Source organism: Bombus pyrosoma, linkage group LG3 (assembly GCF_014825855.1).
Source record: "Bombus pyrosoma isolate SC7728 linkage group LG3, ASM1482585v1, whole genome shotgun sequence".
Taxonomy (NCBI): domain Eukaryota; kingdom Metazoa; phylum Arthropoda; class Insecta; order Hymenoptera; family Apidae; genus Bombus; species Bombus pyrosoma.
The window spans coordinates 6,105,750-6,125,644 of NC_057772.1; the positions used below are offsets into that span (position 1 = coordinate 6,105,750).

At 43.4% G+C, this 19,895-nt stretch overlaps 1 protein-coding gene across 2 annotated transcripts in view; it reads left to right on the plus strand.

Moving 5' to 3' along the window:
- LOC122566243 overlaps window positions 1–19,895 on the plus strand; it is a 33,420-nt gene that overhangs the window by 5,514 nt on the left and 8,011 nt on the right. Inside the window, exon 1 of one of the 2 annotated variants that reach the window (XM_043723220.1) lies at window positions 9,297–12,006. The exons of the other annotated variant lie outside the window; for it this stretch is intronic. Coding sequence (XP_043579155.1) covers window positions 11,438–12,006 — 569 coding nt within the window. The 5' untranslated portion in view covers window positions 9,297–11,437. Of the gene's footprint in view, window positions 1–9,296; window positions 12,007–19,895 lie in introns of those variants that run through there. 2 annotated transcript variants of the gene reach the window in all.

Here is a 19,895-nt window from a genome sequence, read left to right on the forward strand (position 1 = left end):
GACAATATTCTGAATAAGACTTATTTACAATATGGTTCTTAATTATTTTTACACGTCTGACTTATTAGAAACATCGTCAATAAACAGATTTTCGCCAATTTACATGGTAGCCTTTAGTGAATTTCGAAGTATAATTCTGATTTATTATTTCAATCCTATATATAGGATATAACCTAACAAACACGAAAATGGTACCCCGCTGGGGGTAACCATCCACATGCTATGTATATTTAAGATATAACATTTTACCTAATGTCCCACTGGACAAATTTGCAATTAAATAACAATTAAAAAAAAATCCTATATATCGACATTAAAGTTGTAATAACGAATATCCTTGTTGGTATACGATTTCTTCCTTCGATCTCATATTCATTTATCTTAAAATCTTACAAACTTTCTTATAAATTTTCTTACAAATTGTCTTACAAGTTTTCTTCAAATATTACGCGAGAGCAAGAAATGAATAGATAAAATAAAAATTCTCGGGTTAAAGCAGGATTAACAAAAGCGTGAAACTTTGAACAGTACCAGAGGTTATATACAATTGAAGTTACGTAGTTTTGCCACATTTTGTCGACCTTGAACGTTGAATGGCCACCCCGTCCAAATTTTGACCTGTGCAGGCGTAGGAAGGTCGTAGTCAAGCTGCTTAGACTGTACAGTTTTTGAATAGCTAGAAATCTGAAATTTCTGTCCGTTTAACTGTCTAAAACTTTATACAAAGACCAACTAATAGGGTTGTGGAAGTTTGCGGTGTAAAAATGCATCGTTCAAGTGTAGAAAATTTTACGGAGGAGAATTATCCGGTGGAGACGTTATAGTCAAATTATAGACGTACTATTGTCTTCGAAATGTACAAGCGATTTAGAATGAATAACGTTTTGTTCTGACCAAGCGGAACCTTGCAATTATTAGTAGGTATTAGATGATAAAGTAAACGGAATTTAGGGCAGCCGTCATAAATAAAATGGCCTAGTTTTAAGGTTAAAGTTCGTTCCAATGAATTGAGACATATTACACCTAATCTCATTTCCCCAAATCTTAGAAATACGTTGGTCATAAAAATGTATTATACAAATACAAATTTGTTACTTATGCAAATTTATTACTCGTGCAAATGGTTTGCAATATGTTATTTCTTTTTTCCTTTTTCGTATGCCGTCGAAACGTAATTTCGTATCGACGACGTGACGAAAATAGAGAATCGAAACTGGCCATCGATCCAAGATACCGCCGTAGGTATCATCAAATCAGTCGTGATAATCACTCGTAAAACCGAAATAAATCACTGGTGAACCATGGCTGCCGGTTCCCGAAGGAGCATTTGCATTCCAGAAAAATGTCTTAGCTGTTCCAAGGTCGAAGGTTAAGAACGCTTGATCCAATAAGGCGGAATAAACGCAGGATGAAATAATTATCATAGATTATTCTTTGGAGCGCGTCTCCTCGAATCCTTCGCCTCGGATATCTGACAACAGGTATAAATAAAATATCAGCGATCGTCGTGCCACGTAATCTCGGCTATATCCTCGTCGTCGTATGACTGTCTGTTGTCGTCGTACAGTCGAGATAGAAATCGATAACGAAGACAGAAGCGTCATTATCATAAGCACAACAGTCAGCATCGAGAAATGATTCAACGGTGTAGTAAAGAGAAAGAAAGGTAGAGGGTCAGAGAGACGGGGAAAAAGAGAGATTAGAAAAAAATGTATTGTTAGGTTGACTTCGACCTCGGAGGTTGTTCGTGTGAGGAGAAGGTGACGTTTTCATTGGTCTTTGATCTTTGGTATCCTGGTAACGCAGCAATGACGTCATCCGGTGATCCAAGCCCGGTCGGTTACCATCCGTTACCATCGTGCAATACCACCCTCGGGCGTGCCTTCCAACCCCAGTGCGTTTCACCACCACGGTCATCCCCCTCCTGGAAATCCCCCTCGCAATTCCGCCCTCCAAACGGGCTCTGACCCCTGTTACGCTATCGCGTTTATAGCAGTAACGAGAGGAAGAAAGAGCAGGTTCCTAACGCGCTACGAGACGCTATATGGGCTCCATCCTGCGAACCGATGGATCTTCCTTTCAACCCTTTTGCTTCCAGACTGGAAAAAAAGACGCGAGTTTCTTCACCGAGGGATTTATGGTTTTCTTTGCGCGTAGATACATTGCCATCACGATTCGAATAATTGGAAGGATTTCTATATATCGGTAGCTTGCCGTTTTCGCCGTTTGGACTTTAACGACGAGGTACTCGGACGAGCGATTTCGATGCGACGTTGAAACGATTTTGATTTCCTTCGTGGCTATAGCAACTGCGATCGCTTATTCTTGTTTTTGATATCACGATTGATGGCAGGTATCAATTATACTTCCGTGTCTTTCTCATAGTAGAGTTATTTTGATTTTTCCTTTTTTTACGTCCGCGTACATCGTTCAAGTCGTCTACCTTCTGCTGCCATGATAATTTAACGCATAAACAGCGAATATCTATCCAATAGATGTATCACCGAATATATCTCTTTGGGCGTACAGACTTTTGCGTAGAAAATTGATCGATGTCTATCTGGTGTTCGATTAGCAGTATAAAAAGTATGAGTCTGATATAAAGGAATGTAAAATACCTTTTAACGTATCGACAAACTGGCGTAAAAAAACCAGCCAGCAGTTTGGTTCGTATATGGTACAGAATATAGAACTCGACGATTTTTAGTTAACTGGTTTAATGTGGAAGCAACAGGCACGCTTTTGTGTATTCTCTTTGACGAGTACTCGTCGAACTCGAATATGAAACTAGATTGATGCAGCGGTAGCCCCTTTAAATACACACAAAGATTAAATCGTGTAAGGGTTTCGAAACGCGATACCACAGGTTTTGCCATTTGTACTAGAAGAAAGGAAAGTTGCCTTTCGTTTCGCTGAAATATGTTCAGCACGCGACTTGCTCAAAATATTTCGTGAAACTCAATTATTTAATTATCGAGATTGTTAAGTGGCGATGTAGAGAAAACTTCGCGGTCTCGCGAGGTGTATAGTAATACACGATACAACAATTTGGTGCACGGTTCACCAATTCCGAAAACGATTCTCCGGTGCATTGGAAACGTCGGCTTTGTACCTGGTGTAACGGGGACAAAGAAAGGATGAATTAAACATAACTTGGTACAACCGATCGGATGGTCATACTTCATACATTACTAACCACGCGACCATACGACAATGCATCTGCTTGGTTTTTATTTTAGCACAAGGTGTTTTCTTGACTCGAGACACGATCGCAAGAGAAGTATCAATTTTGAAAAAATTATCGATAAGCGAAATTTTTCCAGACTACACGAGCTTGTCGAGGTGCAGCGTTGCCTTATGCCGATCGAGAGAGTCCGAATGTCCAATTGTGGTAACAGCTGGGTGATTTAATCGAGGATTATGTTGATTTAACTGATTCGATAAAATCGAAAGGACGGAAAAGAAGATTAACAAGTATATAGAAGTTATTTAAAGAGAAACTGATGGATGTTTCTGTTTATCTTGTGATCTTTCGATGCGTTTAACGCATCTTGACGCATTTAATTCTCTAATTTCTTGCCAACTACGACCATTAAAGTCGTCTAGTTTGGAAAATTACGCAATTAACAAGCTCAAGATGGACGTACGTCGTTCGAATGGTACGAACGGTACCCGTTACTTAGTTTCTGAACTGGTAAATTCGGAAGATTTCAACGATCCGTCACGCGGTATCTAAACCAACTTCCTCGATACCCGCGACGTTATTATCGTGGAAATTTTCCCACCTGCGTTTCTTACTTTAATCTTACTGTACGAATCGCCTATACGTATCTAGTGTGTACGCGATGATCGATCATGTATTGGTCGGATGCTGTCAAGGTGACACAGCGAATAATCGCGCTGTCCATGAAGCCTCGAGCGGCCGTCCGGTGATTCGAAAGCATCTCGGTGATGACGGATTTGGGAAGCCACTCGAATTCTCCGGAGACTTGGATAGACAAAGTTGGCAGGTTTTGGCAGGCAAGCAGGCACAGGCAAGCAGCGCAGGCAAAGAGAGGGTGGCTTGGACTTTGGATCGGATGGCGGGTATTGATCCTAGCGAACCTAGCAGCGGGGTGGCCGGGACCCCGCCTCAAGGATGAAGGGTGTCTCCCCTTCTCTCGTTCCCTTTCGCTCGAGCCTCACAGTCACACCGGTGTTAAAGCGAGACGAAGATAGGAAGAACCACGCGAGTGGGGTGGTTGCCCCTTAAGAGAGAGGGGTGAACCACCTAGAACGCGTCCGTGTACCAAAGATACCATGCCTTAGGTAGGCGTAATAAGCGGACAAAGTGGTTGGAAAACGAGCCGAGAGGCAACCTGGAGAAACGATGAAAAATCTTGAGAAGCCAGGTGAGCCCACCAAAGCTTGCTTTCTACCGTTTCCGGCTAAATATGTAATATAGCACGTTGCTCCGCGCCACACCGCCGCGTGCTTTCTTTTCCCGCTGCTTTCCCTCCGCCTCTTTGTACGCTCGTTGGTGAACCGCCGACGACGCTTCTGCCTCGCCACGCGGTCAACGTAAATTTCACTCTCCCGCCCGGTTTGCTTCGTGCTGCTTGAAACCACGCGTACGTAAGGAATGTGAGTTAACGCGTGGCTACCAACCACGTTCGATTTAACTCTGTTACGGAACCAATAAGAATTTTTCTTCGTCCGGACGCGCAGCTTTTTATCAACGATAAGCTAGTCACCGTGGATCATATCGCATCAACCGATCATGTCGTGATATTTTTCTATGGTAACGTACAGATATATTTTCTTGCGTGCAAATACTTTGACCAATGAGTCACTACACCGGTATACCACCTCGGCTGATTCGCTCGTGTTTGTTTTCCCGATTGCTTGACCGCTGGCAAACAATTTGTTCGTTTGAAAATATGTCGATTACTAATCATTGGAAACAATATTATCACACAGATATAAATAGAGTTTATTTACGTCTTATTAAACATGTACACGTTTAGAATATAGGTTAGGTATATAAGAATATAGGTGTACGTGTGTTTCGTATTATTGTGAAAATAGAACCCTTATATTTACGAATTTTAAAGTAACGTTGTCAAACAGAGGATAGAAAGATAGTAGGAAACTGATCGCTGGTACCATCTCAGCCGCCCTCGGGCAGAAACTTTTCGATCCTCTGCGTCTCGGTGAATGCATCGGAATACGCATGCTCCGGTGTTCATACTAACAGACTCATGTTCGAAGATGGGTTGGCACCAGTCACATCAAGTTCCGATTACGGTTTCTGGCGACACTCTATACATTCCCACAGTCGTGCAATTATTGCCGTCGTTATGACGGCGACGTCCATGTTCTAGCAATTTCGAGTCAAGTTCGATCAATGGGAATTTTAATGGAAACGTTCGCCAAAATTCGTTGACATTTTGTTCTTTTTGTTATTTGAAATCAAAATGTTAATCAATACACCGTACGCGACAATTTGCATTAACGTTTTCCAATTAAAAATCAAAACCTTGGAATATTTTGATAGCATTGAGACGTAGCAACTGGTCTAGAAATAGAAAAATTATAATAGAAAAATATAATTAATAGAAAAAGTATGCGTATACGTGATTATGCCATCAATGTCTGTTTAAATGATTTCGTATCGCGTAACACGACGATAGAATTGATTTTGACGCGTAAACGTGCCGATACGAGGACGCAGTCGCCGCTAGACAAGCAGAGAACAGTGACGGAGGTTGCAGAGCGACGACGTTGTACGACGTGGCCTATCGCGGAATACTTCCGTTTCTAGGAGATAACGGTGGGACAGATTAAAAGAAAAGGCGGTTAAAATCGCGTAGCTCGATTGTGGGCAACCCACACGGCCAGACGAGTCCTCTTTCGTCCCACGAAGAGGATTTTTCGACCTGTAGCGGCCAAGTTGCTGTGTAAAACGGCGAAAGGGAGTCGCAGCTGCGCATCCTTCTTGGTCGTTCTCCAGGCGGTCGTGTCTGGTGGCCCCAAGTTGGAGACGCCTCGGCTTATTTCCCTCCTGTGCCAGCTGTGCGGAGCGCCCGCACACAGCTTGCCCTGCTAAGACCATCCACGCAACAAAGATGAACAAAGACGAGGACAGACTTACTGGTTTCTAATATTGGACGAAGAAAGAAAGAACGACCGTTCTAGCCGACCAACGGAGGAAGAAGCGAAAACGTGCTCTAGTAGCCGCGTTGCAGAGCGAGACGAGCGGCTGCGTATCGTCATGGAAAGAAGCGAGACGCGCAACGTTCTCTCTGTCTCTCTTCCTCCCTCCCTCTCTCTCTCTCTCTCTCTCCCTCTTCGCATTGGACCAAGAAAGAAGAGTCTTGGGACAACAAGGAAGAAAGAGAAAGGTTACCCTCGATCGTTTGATGGTGGGGTCAGGTTGCCACGGAGGTACGGAGGGAAGAGCGAGACCACCGGAAATCGGTCTGTCCTTATTTGAGAGACCGCGTGAACCACACCGAAGTCTGGGCTTTCGTGCCTGCTTCTCTTTTCGATGGCTTCTCTTTGGCTCCACGCGGTCAAAAGAGTGAACGCACTGGTCACGCATCCAGACAAAAACTCTCCAGAGAACCACGCCATGAAGATGTTTCTGTTAGAACACGGTTCTGGTACCAGGACGTAGTCGGTTTCCGCAGAAGCGTTCCGAGAAAATCGTTCAGCCGCTGCCGAGAAGGAGAAAGAACGATTGGGAACGTGGGGGAGATACCTCGACGCGTTCGTCGCACTGGTTATACGATATCGCATAAGGGGAAAGATCCTCGTCGAGAATCGATGGGAAGCTGTTGCGTTGCAGGAGAACGTTTGTCTTGGAACTAGAGCGTCTACATCGAGCCTCGTCGAAGACCTTCTGTTATTGATGACAATACGGGAGATTATTTTTACTGCGCGCTAAAGATAACAACGAATAACTTTGATTTCACCATCATCGTCTGGCTCGAGTCGATAAGTTCAAAAATTCAAATTCGTTAATTCCGGGTGAAAGCAAGGATTTACAAGCGGCGAAAAGAAACGTTAACGCGACAGAAAAACTCGCGATAATGACCATGAAATAGATCTGCACTTGTTCTTCATCCAACGAAGAAAATCTGTCTGTCGTACGCAGAATGAACTACATCTATAGCGATATAACTGAATGCCATTAATCCCACTAATACACGGAAGAACGTACGTTATCTAGTACGCGTGTCTTGATTATCGAACCAAAATGACCGATGCGGTGAACCTAGTATCGCTGAGATTGTTAATTTGTTTCTCTCGCCCTTGAGAATCCTCCTCAGACCAGTTCCTTATCAGCGATGATATACATATTGAAAATCTAGATTCCACGCTTATGTGCAATCTTCTTGCAAGCTTCTTTCAATCGATCCATTTAGGTTAATCGATCGGTGATTATTAAATGACTTGTAAGTAACTGAGATGCGCCTCTTTTTTCCATGCAATAAATTTATTTCGCATTATTTTGGAATTTCGATTTGATAGGAGGATTGTTTCATTATCGTATAAATTATTTGACATCTTAAGTTCTTTTACATCGAAACCTAACATCATCTATGATTAAACTTAGCTTCATTCGAAACCGGATCGGGATAGAGCTTTCTAAAAGTCATAAAAAAACATCCCTTATCATATAAAAATGCCTAAATATCCGATAGAGCGAAAGCTTCTTTTTATATGTGCATTAATAATTTGCTGAAAAATCAAGTTTTTCGATTTTACGCGTCAACGTAGGAACCGAGTCGTTCCATTTTATTCGTGGCTACAGCCACGTTCTAAGTAATATCTAGAAGCGTTGGAAGCATTTAAGGTGTTGCAGGGGCGAGGGATGTCGTGTGCCAACATCCCCGGTGATTCCTCGCTCAATGCCAGATCTCTTCCCCTTTTTGCTTGCTTTTTTCTCGAAGCAAGAGGCTGACCCTCCAGCATCACGATCTTCTTGAACAAATACAGAAACGTCCCAGAATCGTTGTTGCAACGCTTTCCTCCAACTTCGTTCTTCGACCGCGTTTCCTTTTTTGTCATCGGTCGCTCGAACAATTAAAATCGATTCGGATGATTTGATAGAGGACGCCGATCCTGGGTCGGTCGGTTCACGGAATTTTCTTGTATCCACACAATTAACCGGACTTATTGATCGTGCAGTTTCGGTTCGGTTGCGATCGAACGGGGTCAAGTTCTCCTTCCTTTGTGCCACATAAGATGCCATGAGAACCTGATTAGCGGCAATAGGAGAGGAATACTACTGTATTCTCAGATATGCGATAGAATCCCGTCGAAATATCGATACAAAGTGCGTAAAATGAAACAATATAGGCAAGGCTCGCCAGCATTGATTAGAACATCGATCTGGAATTGAAAAGTATTCACAACTTGAATATATCGGCTTTGAAATTGCGTGTTAACGATTCACGATTTTTCATTGCGAACGAATTACAAATTAATAAAGAAACTTCCATGTCCTTAGTCTCTTACGATATTTCAAGTTTCGGTTACATCTGGTTACGGGAAATTGACGATACACAGCTGAGCTACGAAACTATGCTTTCCACCACCTTGTTCGCCAAGGTGTTAAATCTATCGAATTCTTTTCTTTGCAGGGATTTGTCCAATTTCTATTCGCTTTGGACTTAAACTCGCGTTTTTTTTACTTCAACTGATTTTACCTGCTATGGTAAAATTAAAAATAAGCATACAGGTGTGTGTACTATATTTTTTCTGCGTTATTTAAACGCGTAATATATTTAGACGAAACGGTCTTACCAGAGGAATGTTCATTCATCGGCAAGAAACTTTCTACGAATGCTATAGTCGCTAAACAGTTGGAATAATTAAAAGCTTAACTTTATCAACCGTTCACGTTTCTGAAAAAGTGTACTATTCGAAGACAAATGAACGTACTCGGAATACATTCGTACGTGCGCTGACGTATTAGAAGAAGCGATTACACATTCGGAGAGTTCGATCGAAGATTCCATCGCGAGTGCTCTTTACTGTAATCGAACTCCTCGCTTCGATTATTTTTAGAAGACCTCCTGTAGGACTCTGATGGGACGCAGAGTCCTTCCGTAACGGAACGAAACGAAACGAAATTTTCCATGGTGATCCCAAGCAAGATTCTACAATAAGAAGCGTCTACGACACGAAAGCGGAGGACATATTTCTTCCTTCCGATGATGACGGTGTTCTTCCGAGACTAAATTCGAGTCGACGAAGCATAAAGGCAAAATCTGATTCTCTTTAACGCTTAACGCGTGTTTGCCCAGTATTGGACAATAGTCGTCGTCGGTAGGAAGCAGCGGGTTCTTCAGCATGTTGTCGCAGACAAAGCGAAAGCGAACCATTCGTGGAGATGAAGAGAAAAAGAGTACGCGTAACCTAACGCCCCTGTGAGGACCAGGTTGAGGAAGCGCATCGTGGCTGAAGGAGAAGGGTCGCAAAGCGCACGAGAAGGACGGCGAGGAGAGAGAGGAGATCGGTAGCGGTTGGTTATACCGGATAACAGAGACAAGGAGGACCGCGTGGTTCGAGGGGTAGCGAACCCCTGAAGGACCCTAGCCGGTAGCGGTGACCTCCTCCCTCTTTTTCCCTGTCTGCCTGGTCTCTCTTCCTTCCAACCCTGTCCCCCCTCCACAATACTCGTCATCCCTGCCGCGACGGCATCGGAGCACGATCATTGGTTCACCGGTTTCACGCAGACACGAGGAGGCACACGCAGCTGCCACTGGCTGTCTCTTGTTCTACGGCCGGACCCGATCGGCCAGTCTGAAGGAGAAGCAGCGCGCGTTCAGTAGTTAGCAAGGTGCCTGCCAGGAATACTCAGTGCTTCGTTACGATCGTGTGTTACACATTGGTAGCTGTATTTATTTTTCAAAGTGTCACTATCCTCGTAGAAGTTGGAACCGTCTGCGTTTCCGTTCTTCCGTTCTTCAGTCAGTTACAGAGGAAGACGCGGCAGCAGCAGCAACGATTGCCCCTTGGTGTTCTCTCGTGACTACCACGAGTCGTATATACTGACAAGTTCGGTGATTTTCGTGCTCTCTCGTCGACGATCGTCGTTCAGCCACCGTCATCCGTCGCCATCTTGACGATCCGCCCACCAATCAACGTCACGATCAAACAGCGCTGATCGTCACGAACGGAGAAAGGTACGCGAGGCGACACCTTCCGCCGACAACACGGACCCGTCTCTCGCACGTGTTGCGGAAAAAGACGTATGCGGTACACACGCGTTTCCCCGATCGTCATCGTCGTCGTGTTGCTGTTGCTCTTTCTTCAATTTACAACTCCCACCCTCGTGCGGTGGACGGTCGATTTATAGGAGGCGCGCGACCGCGTGTGCGTGTGACGTTTTGAATTTGAGTCGCGAGGAAGTGGAGGCGTCTGCTCGGAGGCCTACGCACACATCGTTTTTTGGTACTCTGCCGTCCGTATTCCCTTTCCCCCTCCAGCCTCCTCGTTGTCTACTCTTCTCTTTCGCTCTTTGATCTTCGGTCCCCTTCTACGTCGCTAGCCACAGTTCGCAGGGCGTCGCACGCAGGGCGGTACCGATGCCCTTTCGACCTCCCGCGGTCATCCAGAGTACGCAAGAGTGCTTCCGTCGCGTGACCATCTCACTCTTGTTTCTCACGTTCTACGATATCACGTCGGCATCGGTCAAGATTTTCCGCCTGCCACGCTCGTCCTTTAGGAAAGAGACGATTCTTCCTCTATCGGGCCACACACGTGCAGTGTCTTAAAAAAAAAAAAAAAAAGAAAAAAAAAGGAACATCCAAAGGATCGAACAGAAGCCGATCGAACAATTTGAACGTCGAACATTTCCATTTTTGCCGCGTTTGTCAGTGTTCGTGTGGATCCATGCACACCCACGTGCGTCTGTTTTGAGTATCGAAGTGTCACCGATTCCTGACAAAACAGCTCATCCGGCAAAACGCATCTAGTCACGCGTTCGCTACCAAAGTAAACGAAGTTCACGCCGTTAACGACGCTTCGTCGATTAACTATCGGAACAATTTCAAGAATCGTTCACCAGGAAGAAGAGGATTGGATCGCATCTGTTCGCACCGGAAGACTCTGGTTACCGACGCGTACATCGATCGCCAGAAACAAAGGATCGCTGCAAAACGCCCACTTACGCTCTAAAGTGAAAGAATAGTACTCCGTGTTGTTTCCTGAGTTATGAGAGCAACGTTGGTGTTCTGGAAATCATGACATTGTGAAGATGGATGTTGGACGATGATAGAATTTCCAACCTTATCATCGAGGATGTCGTAGAGAGGTGTTATCGCGTGTTAGTCGAGTGTGCGTGAAACACTGTGTGTGCGTGCGTGAAACACCGTGTGTGCGCGAAACACCGTGTGAGCGTTAACCATTTTATACGAAGGAGACAACGGATTAAGAGGTTACGATGCCGCAGTGCGCCGTGGCTACGTGCCGCAACAGTCACCGTCAAACCCGCGGTCGTTGTATCCGTTACCATCGATTCCCCCAGATACCGGAAGTGCGTTCACGATGGGTGCGTGCGTGCGGTCGTGTGCCCCTCTCGAACGGCGAGATACCGTTCAACATTCAGACTGCGCGTATATGCTCTTTGCATTTTACCAACGATTCTTACGAAAAAGATATGGAGCATATAGTGCTTGGTCTTCCTGCGCGCAGTAGGTTGCGTCGTGGTGCCGTACCGACGATCGGAGTGCCGGTGAACGTGCAGCCGGTCACCAAGATGCTGGTCGAGGACGCGAAGCGCTCCCTCCTCAAGGTCACCCATGCTAAAATGCTAACCGGCCAGAAAGTGATCGGCAAGAACGGTCTGTCTGACAGTAAGCAGCAGCACCATCAGCCGGCCACGGAAAGGCGGCAGCAGCAGCACCACCACCAACACCAACAACGTGCCAAGAGTGGCAATCAAGTGAACCAAGAGCAAAAGATGGCGGGCATCGACGTACTGCTTGCCCTCGGACTCAAACCCGCGCCACGGTGAGTCGTTTTCACTCGGTTCCAACGATTACGTTCTCGATAAAGGAACTCGAAGACGAATCTAGTACCGGAAGTGATAAGGCATTCTACTTTCTTATATTGTTTATATCTCTTCATGTCTCTTCGATTATTCTTCCTTATTTATATGTAACGAATTGTTATCGTATTTCGTATCGTCTGTATATTCTTCGTTACATTGTTGAAATCGTACACGAGATTTCGTGTTACCATGTTTCTGGCTTTTTATTTAACGAAAGCAGAAACGTCGTTGTTTAAATGAAATAGTTAATCAATCGAGGTTAATAAAGATTAGCGTGCTAGCTGAAAGAGGAAACATTGGTGATTACGACGTTTAGTAAGAGCGCGGCAACCAAGAAGACCTTCGGCGCGACCTCTGGTAGGAACGACGGCGCATTGATCCACAATCACGGATCACTCGTAACTCTCGCTGTTTTCTCTCGGTCTATGAGAGCTACAGAAACTGTATAGTACATATCACGAAGAAACTCGATGCTTCGGGTTTCCACTTCGAGTTTCTTCTTCGGGTCTTTAATTTCAAGGTCACGCTTCAAGGTCATGCATTCGACTTTTTAACAAAACAGGGACACTCGTATTAAATTCGAAGACGATATTACGTTTCCTTTGACGTTACGATAATTTTTTTCCATGACAGCACGCGTTAGATATAAATTTTATTTCGATTCGCAACGATAAAATTCAAGTTAACGGTGTACGATACGCGCGAAGATAGTTACATAATTTTTTACGTGCACAAAATAGCTATTACATGATTACAGTTAGGAAGGTCTCGTTAATTTTTCTGCGGTAACGTGATTCAGTTGCAAGCCTGTTACTGCTGGAATGAGAATACGAATCATGGAAATTACTCGAGATCGAATTTGTGTCGAAGTAATGCATCTAACAAAAGACAATTGCAAGGCTAAGATCATTACGATATGTTTAATTTCACCAGTTTTATAATCGAACAACGAACAATTTTTAATCTGTCTAAAATATATAAAACAAAGAAGAATCGATGCCATTAAGAAGAAGCTCGTAGTTACGAATAAGATTCGTTATCTGCTTGTGAGCATGAACGTAAAAGTACATTGTAAGTAATGATGTATACCGAGCTGAGCGGCAAAATGTGCGTAGGTAAGCGAGACACGAGCTGGAGAACGCGTCAGAAACACGGATGTTGGACGTCTTTCTATATGGTCTCCACTAGTTCGTGTTGACCAATGAAACTCTACGTCTTTATCTTTTTCCCTGACGCACGTGCAGATAATGCAGATAATTCTTCAACATCTGTCTTCGTTTTAAGCTCTTCTTGAACGTCTTATCCCTTCCAGTTCGATCACATTTTTACACCTTTGATCCTTTTTACCTCTCTGTTTTCGTTACATTGTACTCGACCGGTTGATAAAAATGCTTCTGTTTTTACAAACAGATAATGCGTATCTGCTCAAATTTCATTTTGCGGGCATTCGTTATTTTCTTTTAATATCTTCGTCTTCGCCGAGAAGATAAATATCACACAAAATGCATTTTTTTTTTTGCGCGGTTTTAACGGATTCTCGTTGCCTCTTTTAAGCAGGTAGATGTAGTAGTTAATCTAAAAGTCGAAGAACGCGCAAGAGCGTTCCGATCTGAAAAACAAGGCAACGATCGGAGTGTTATCGATACTGAGAATCGTTATCGCTTCGGTCGTGATCCAAAATAACGATACGTGGAAATACTTTGTAGGTCTCTCGTAGAACGTTTTCTACGATACTTTACCTTAAACCTTGTCGCATCCAGTGTACATCTATTCGCAAATCTGATATCACCAAGGACGTGTATTCATTTTATCCTCCTCAATGTCAGCTTACTTCTTTCGTTCCAGCACAATCTAATTAGGTAATTAATTTGCTAATTCCTCCGCAACTTCATAAACAATTATATAAAACAGATATATCGGTTAAGAATAAATGTTTTATAGAATTCGTTAAAACGCCGAAACAAGAATCGATTCGTACTGTACGTAACTGTGCGTTGTTTTTTTTTTTTTACAAATTTTATCGAGTTTCGATATTGAGCAACGAATCTATCATAAAAATTTCATAATTTTATGATTGACATAAACCACGAGTGGCATCGATGCGGGCAGTCGATGTTCACAGAGTGGCGGAAAGTATCGGCGTCGTTCGCAGGACGACCCGGTGAAATTGCACATGTTACACTGTCGAAAATCGGTCGACTGGAAGGAACGAGAAAACGATCGGCGACGACCCAACCATCTTTGGTGCACAAACAGTCGACCAGGGTCGTCTCCGCGACGGCGGTTTGACCTACGAGCGACCTCGGGCCGAGAATCGACCGTCCTCCTTTCGTCATTCCACCTCGTGATATATCGTCGTTTCTCGTAGAACGCCGCCTGATCTTATGTGGAAAAGGCGCAGAATCGAGCAGAGTTTCACGGCTATCTTCGTCGGTTCGTCCACGAATCCTTGAGCGTGCAAGGTTCCCCCGAAGAACCATTTGCATCATGGTCGTCCAATGAAACACGTGACTGGTTTTGGGAATTCCAACGCGGGCGAAACGATTTTTATTACCGTTCATCCTCTTAAATTAAATACCGGGATCGAGTACTGCATTTTGCAATTTCAACGGACCAAAACGCTAATGGTCCGCCGATCGTTATCTCTTCTCGGATATTTTCGAAGACGTGCTCGCCTTATTATCGTTCGAAAGTGGTGACGTTTTAATTTCGTTATTGGATAACGCGCCATGCTCCCCGCACGCTCGCGCCGCGTTTCAACCATTTCTTTCAGCCTCTACGGTGAGGCCATTTTTTCCTCTTGACGATGGAATTTGAGGAATCGATCGTTTTTTATTAAATTAACGGATGCTTTTTACGCGAAGGTAACGGCGTCGTTCGAGTAATCTTTACACCTAACAGTGAAATGTCGGGAGTACAGCGTCGTCAATTTCATACAATGTCGCTGAGTATTTCGAAAACTCGACGATCAACAATCGTAATCGCGCATTGCTGAGATCTATGGAGAACGATCCGAATTTGTTTTTTGCTTTATTTATTGGCATAAGAACAAGGAAATGCAATGCTAACAATTCAATGAAATCGGACGCCAGCTATTGGTCGAACGATGACAGAACTTTGGACTAGTCTAGACCTGACTTAATCTAATTCAACCTCTGACCGATGCAGCAACGTTCGAGAAAGGCCTTCGCGGTCAGGGACGAGACGACCGGCTCGTTTCTGGCAAATGCACCTAGCCTTGTCGAACATGTCCTAACATTCGAGCAGTCGTCTCGCTTTCGATACGACCGCCTCGTGATAACTGTTTCGATAAATCGCTCCACTTCTCGACAAGCTCGACATTACGAATTTCACTTGGAAAACTCGCTCAAAACTATCTACGTATATTTAATCTTTTTCCTAGTTATTTCTATATGCATCGGTTTCTATTTAAAGCAGAACATTCGAAACAATTTCCTGGCACATTCGTCCTATCTATCTTTTATCGCTTTCTACTGGTTTGTCCAAAAATAGCAACTTATTAGTCACGAAAAGGAGACGGTGGACCATTGATCGTTTAAGGGCAACGATGAGATCCTTCGAAGAGAAGGAGAGATTCAAGCTTAGCTTGATTCTGTGAAATATTTCGAGGAACCTGAACGCGTGTGGTTCACCAACGCGCCCGAGAACGTCCTTGGCGCTCAGGGACGCCTCGAGCAGGCGAGAACGCTCCTCCGATCGTCAGCGTTCGCGAATTAGGTCGAGAGGAACGCGAGCGGAGCGGGAGAGCACATTCTCTCGTAACCGTTCGATGTCAATAATAATAATGATGATGATGATGATGATAATAATAATAATAATAATAATAATAATAATAATAATAATAATAATAATAGCAATAGCACAAGTCTCACTAACATAGAGGTTTCCTTCTTCTCTTCCTTACTCTTCTGTCATTTCGTAATTAATCGTGTCGCCCTGAAATTTCCAGAAATTCGACCGATTTCGTAACCATATCTCGTAATTTATTGAGATCAGTTACACGTTACCATCATTAGTTACTGGGAAAAACACGTTAGTTATGAACATTGTTTCGCTGCATTTATCGTGTGATTCTCTTACTGATACAATTTATGGTGGATATATTTAGAATAGATTAAAAGTATCTGACTGTGAAATCTGTAATACTACATCTTAAAATATCTGTTTCTGATTAGTGTTTATGTAGCTTAGCAGTTTTGTTATAACGTTGTTTAAAATTTGGGATCCTGTGTTTATATATTCTTAAATGTGTTGCAGAGGTGTTTATAGTAAAGAACCTGTTTGGGTTTTACTACTTTCTAATACATGAATCAAATTCCTAGAAAACAAGAGGAAAAACGAAATAGGCTACACGCGAATTGTTTTGCTTTATCGTTCCACCTTGGTTATGGTTTCTTCTAACCGCAAGGCTCTAAAATATACCAAGCGGTGAACGATTTCGCGACAAAGCGAAGGTCAAAATCGTTCTTTTCCTTCTTTATTTTCCTTGCTCCCGTGAAAGTCTTTCCGACGTGTTTCAGAAGGAGAAAAAAAAACGGAAGAGTCTCTCTCTCGTAATCATTCGATGTCAATAATAATAGCAACTTCGACGATGCAGAGGTTTCCTTCTTCGTATTCTTCCCCCACTCGCGTCGCGAAGTCGACCTTTCCGTCGTGTCTTTCCGTAGATCGTGTGTTGCTTACATCGACCTGTGCCAGTATTGTTCTAATTTATTTTCCAGTTTTAAACGACAATATTTGTTTTTATGGTCTTTCATCGCCGTAAATTATAAAACTGATTAAATTTCTTCGCGCTTAAAGTTGCTAACTTTCCAATTTTAGACGGTTTATTTTTCCTTGTGTTATATATAACCTCCATTTCCTATGTGCATCACAAATCCGGACAAACTAGTATTATCGTTATAATTATAATTACTAAGAAACACGACTACGAGTATAATTTGCCCGGTAGTTTTTTAAATCGTTCGCATCTTTCAGAGTGTAAAGTCTAAAAATTTGCTCGTATTCGTATCATCGATACGATATAGGTTATTTTATCGTATCGCAATGGAATATCAGTGTTTTTCGATTTAACTATTCTTCGACATTGCTTGCACAAAGTGTGCGCGTGAAAAATTCTATTTTGAGGAAAAATATCGCGGTTTTAATCGTACACGCAAACGACGATGTTCGAATAGGACTATAACAACCTCGAATAAAACAGAGGAGGTAGTAGAGGGCAGTAGGAGGAGACGGAGGACGAAAGCGCGCGCTCGCTCGCGAAGAAGAAGTAGGACGCCGCTGCAAGGTTCCCTGGCAAGCGTTTAACCTAACCTAACCTAGCCCAATCTAGGCGCGGACGCACACGCGCGCGCTTCTATCTGCTCGCCCACCCCCTCCTGCCCCTCGAGCCACCGCATTAACCACGGCAACCCCACCTAAGCCGGCCGACCTGCTGCACTCCGCTCTCTCCCTCACGTTGTCTCTCTTCCTCTCTCGCTATGTCTCTACGTTTCTACGATCATCCGTCTTTATCGTTTCGACTTCTGTACACGACGGCATTCGCGTTACTCGCGCGAGTTATAGTCGGTTAGACGTCCTTCGTCTAACCGTAAATGCGCGAAAACAGGCTCCGCGTCCGAACTGCGTGTACACGCTAGCGGTTGCCGGTACGGTCATAGAACTTTCGTCCGTGAAACGTGCAAGTGCCTTTGGACAAGTAACTACGCCTCGGAGAAAGCGATGAAAAGGATTACGAGACTACAGTCACCGGCTTACCAACCGCGGCAATAATCATACTCGATCTTTGCTCGTTTCGCGAGTCGCTTGTTTTGTCGTGTCCGAAGCTTGCCATTTTTCTTTCTTTTCTTTTTGCTTGTTCGCGATAGACGAATGACCTTTCATGATCTTTAACGTTTTACTACCCGTTGTAAGGGAATCATCGGTGTGCGTCGAGAGTGAGTGGCAAGTGGCGAGTGTTTCGCCACGGTGCAAAGACGCGAAGCGCGGCCGATTGGCTACGATCGGCTCCGATCGACTACGTCCGGCTACCTCCGGGGGTAGAGGGGTCGAAGAAAGAAAGGATTTGCCGAGACCGGCGAACGGCAGCGGTGAAAAGTGCAAGTGGAGTGTGAACGGTGCATACGAAGTGTGTTTATGCCACTTGGTTCCTGTGTCAACGGTTTCTCGTGGCGAGAGCTCTTTTTTTTGCCGATACGCGCCGCTCCAATTCTCCGGAAACCACCTCTCGATGTCGAGGGTTACTTCCGAGAAGATGTAACAATCTGCTGCTCAACTTTCCCGATATATACGTCTAACGTGCGTAGGTTAACGATTTGCGTACGGTGTATTTTATGCGTGTATGTTGGTAAACATAAATTCTATGTACCGACTTCATGTGTTTCGTAAAATTCGAGCAAGTTAGCAGTTTGACAGTTAAGTGAGAATCGTAGAGCCTTTGTAATTTCGTATTTTGTCTCGTGCAAAACAATCTGCGGGACAATAACGACGCTAACTCTATCGATTGTTTTCTTCTTTTTAAGATCTTAATTGTGAAAGTTGCTATCTCGTGACCGATATAGGGACCAGTTATAGCTTGTGTTTCATCTTGATTCGTGACAGTCATTACCATACTGGTTCGGGGAAGATATTAGTCGCATGGAGCTATTTAAAGAAAATTTTGATCTTGCTCTTGTGTCATGATTCTGCCCCTGTGAAACGTGGTGAAGTAATATTACATTCTTCTTTTAAATATTTCCTGTATTTCCTGAAAAATCGCGTGTCTTATCGAACTCGTAGTACAAGCAGTATGCTATTAATTTCGATAGTGTATTTATTTGAAAAGCGTTTCCTTAACCTCGATACTTTTCGTAAATCCATAGCATCGATAATAACCTCTCCGTGACCTCGATTACGCGATCGATATTAATCCTGTCGTTATTCTCCTTTGAATCTACTGCGTGAGAGTTGCACAAGGACGTCGAGTTCGACTTTACAACGTGTACCGCTACTTTATAAGCTCCTCATGATTAACGTTGAAATTAATACTAATGATTATATTTTTCATGTCTTCTGGCGATACAGTTTTTCCCAGTTTTATTCGCTTATTCGTTCATCCAGAAGATTTCAATTACGGTTTGCCGGCCGGTTTCGCTTTCTCCTTCGCTTTCGCTATCGCCACAGCTAAACAGCTCTATGCTCTATTACCGTTTCGTGAAGCCAAGGAAAGCGTGAAAGGTACGACACCCGAACGAAATACAAATCCTTTAGTTAGTGCAGTGTAACGTGATTTGGTGCCTGTTTCCCTCCTGCGTTATCATTTTCTAACCAAGAAGTATTTAAAATGGTGAATTTAATGTTGGTAATCATGACAATGGAATATCATTGTACTGATACAAAGTAAATAAAACATCGGGTTTCAGTATGGATCATGCAGGTACTTGGAGCTGATTTTTTTCAAATATTCTCGTCAAGATATTCCGAGTAAAAAATTAATCAAATATTATTTCACAGCTCCCTCTGTTTGATATCTTTTAGGCTTATGCAGTATTAGTTATGAGTGAGTAGGGGAATATCCAGATTCTTCTAGTTATGCCATATAACAATCAAATTAATAGATTTACGTTTGACAGTAGATCGGTAGTATTGTTATTCGTAAACAGAATTTTTCCCACTCTTTTAAGTATATGAACATATTTAGGAAATGTATGGTATCGTTTTATATGGGTAATTGTTAAAGTGAACGGTATCTGATTATTGGCGAGTGCACAAATGCTGAAAACGAAAGTCAATACGACCAGTAACCACCTGTTACATTCTACCTGGAAAAAAGGACGAACAAGAGAATAAT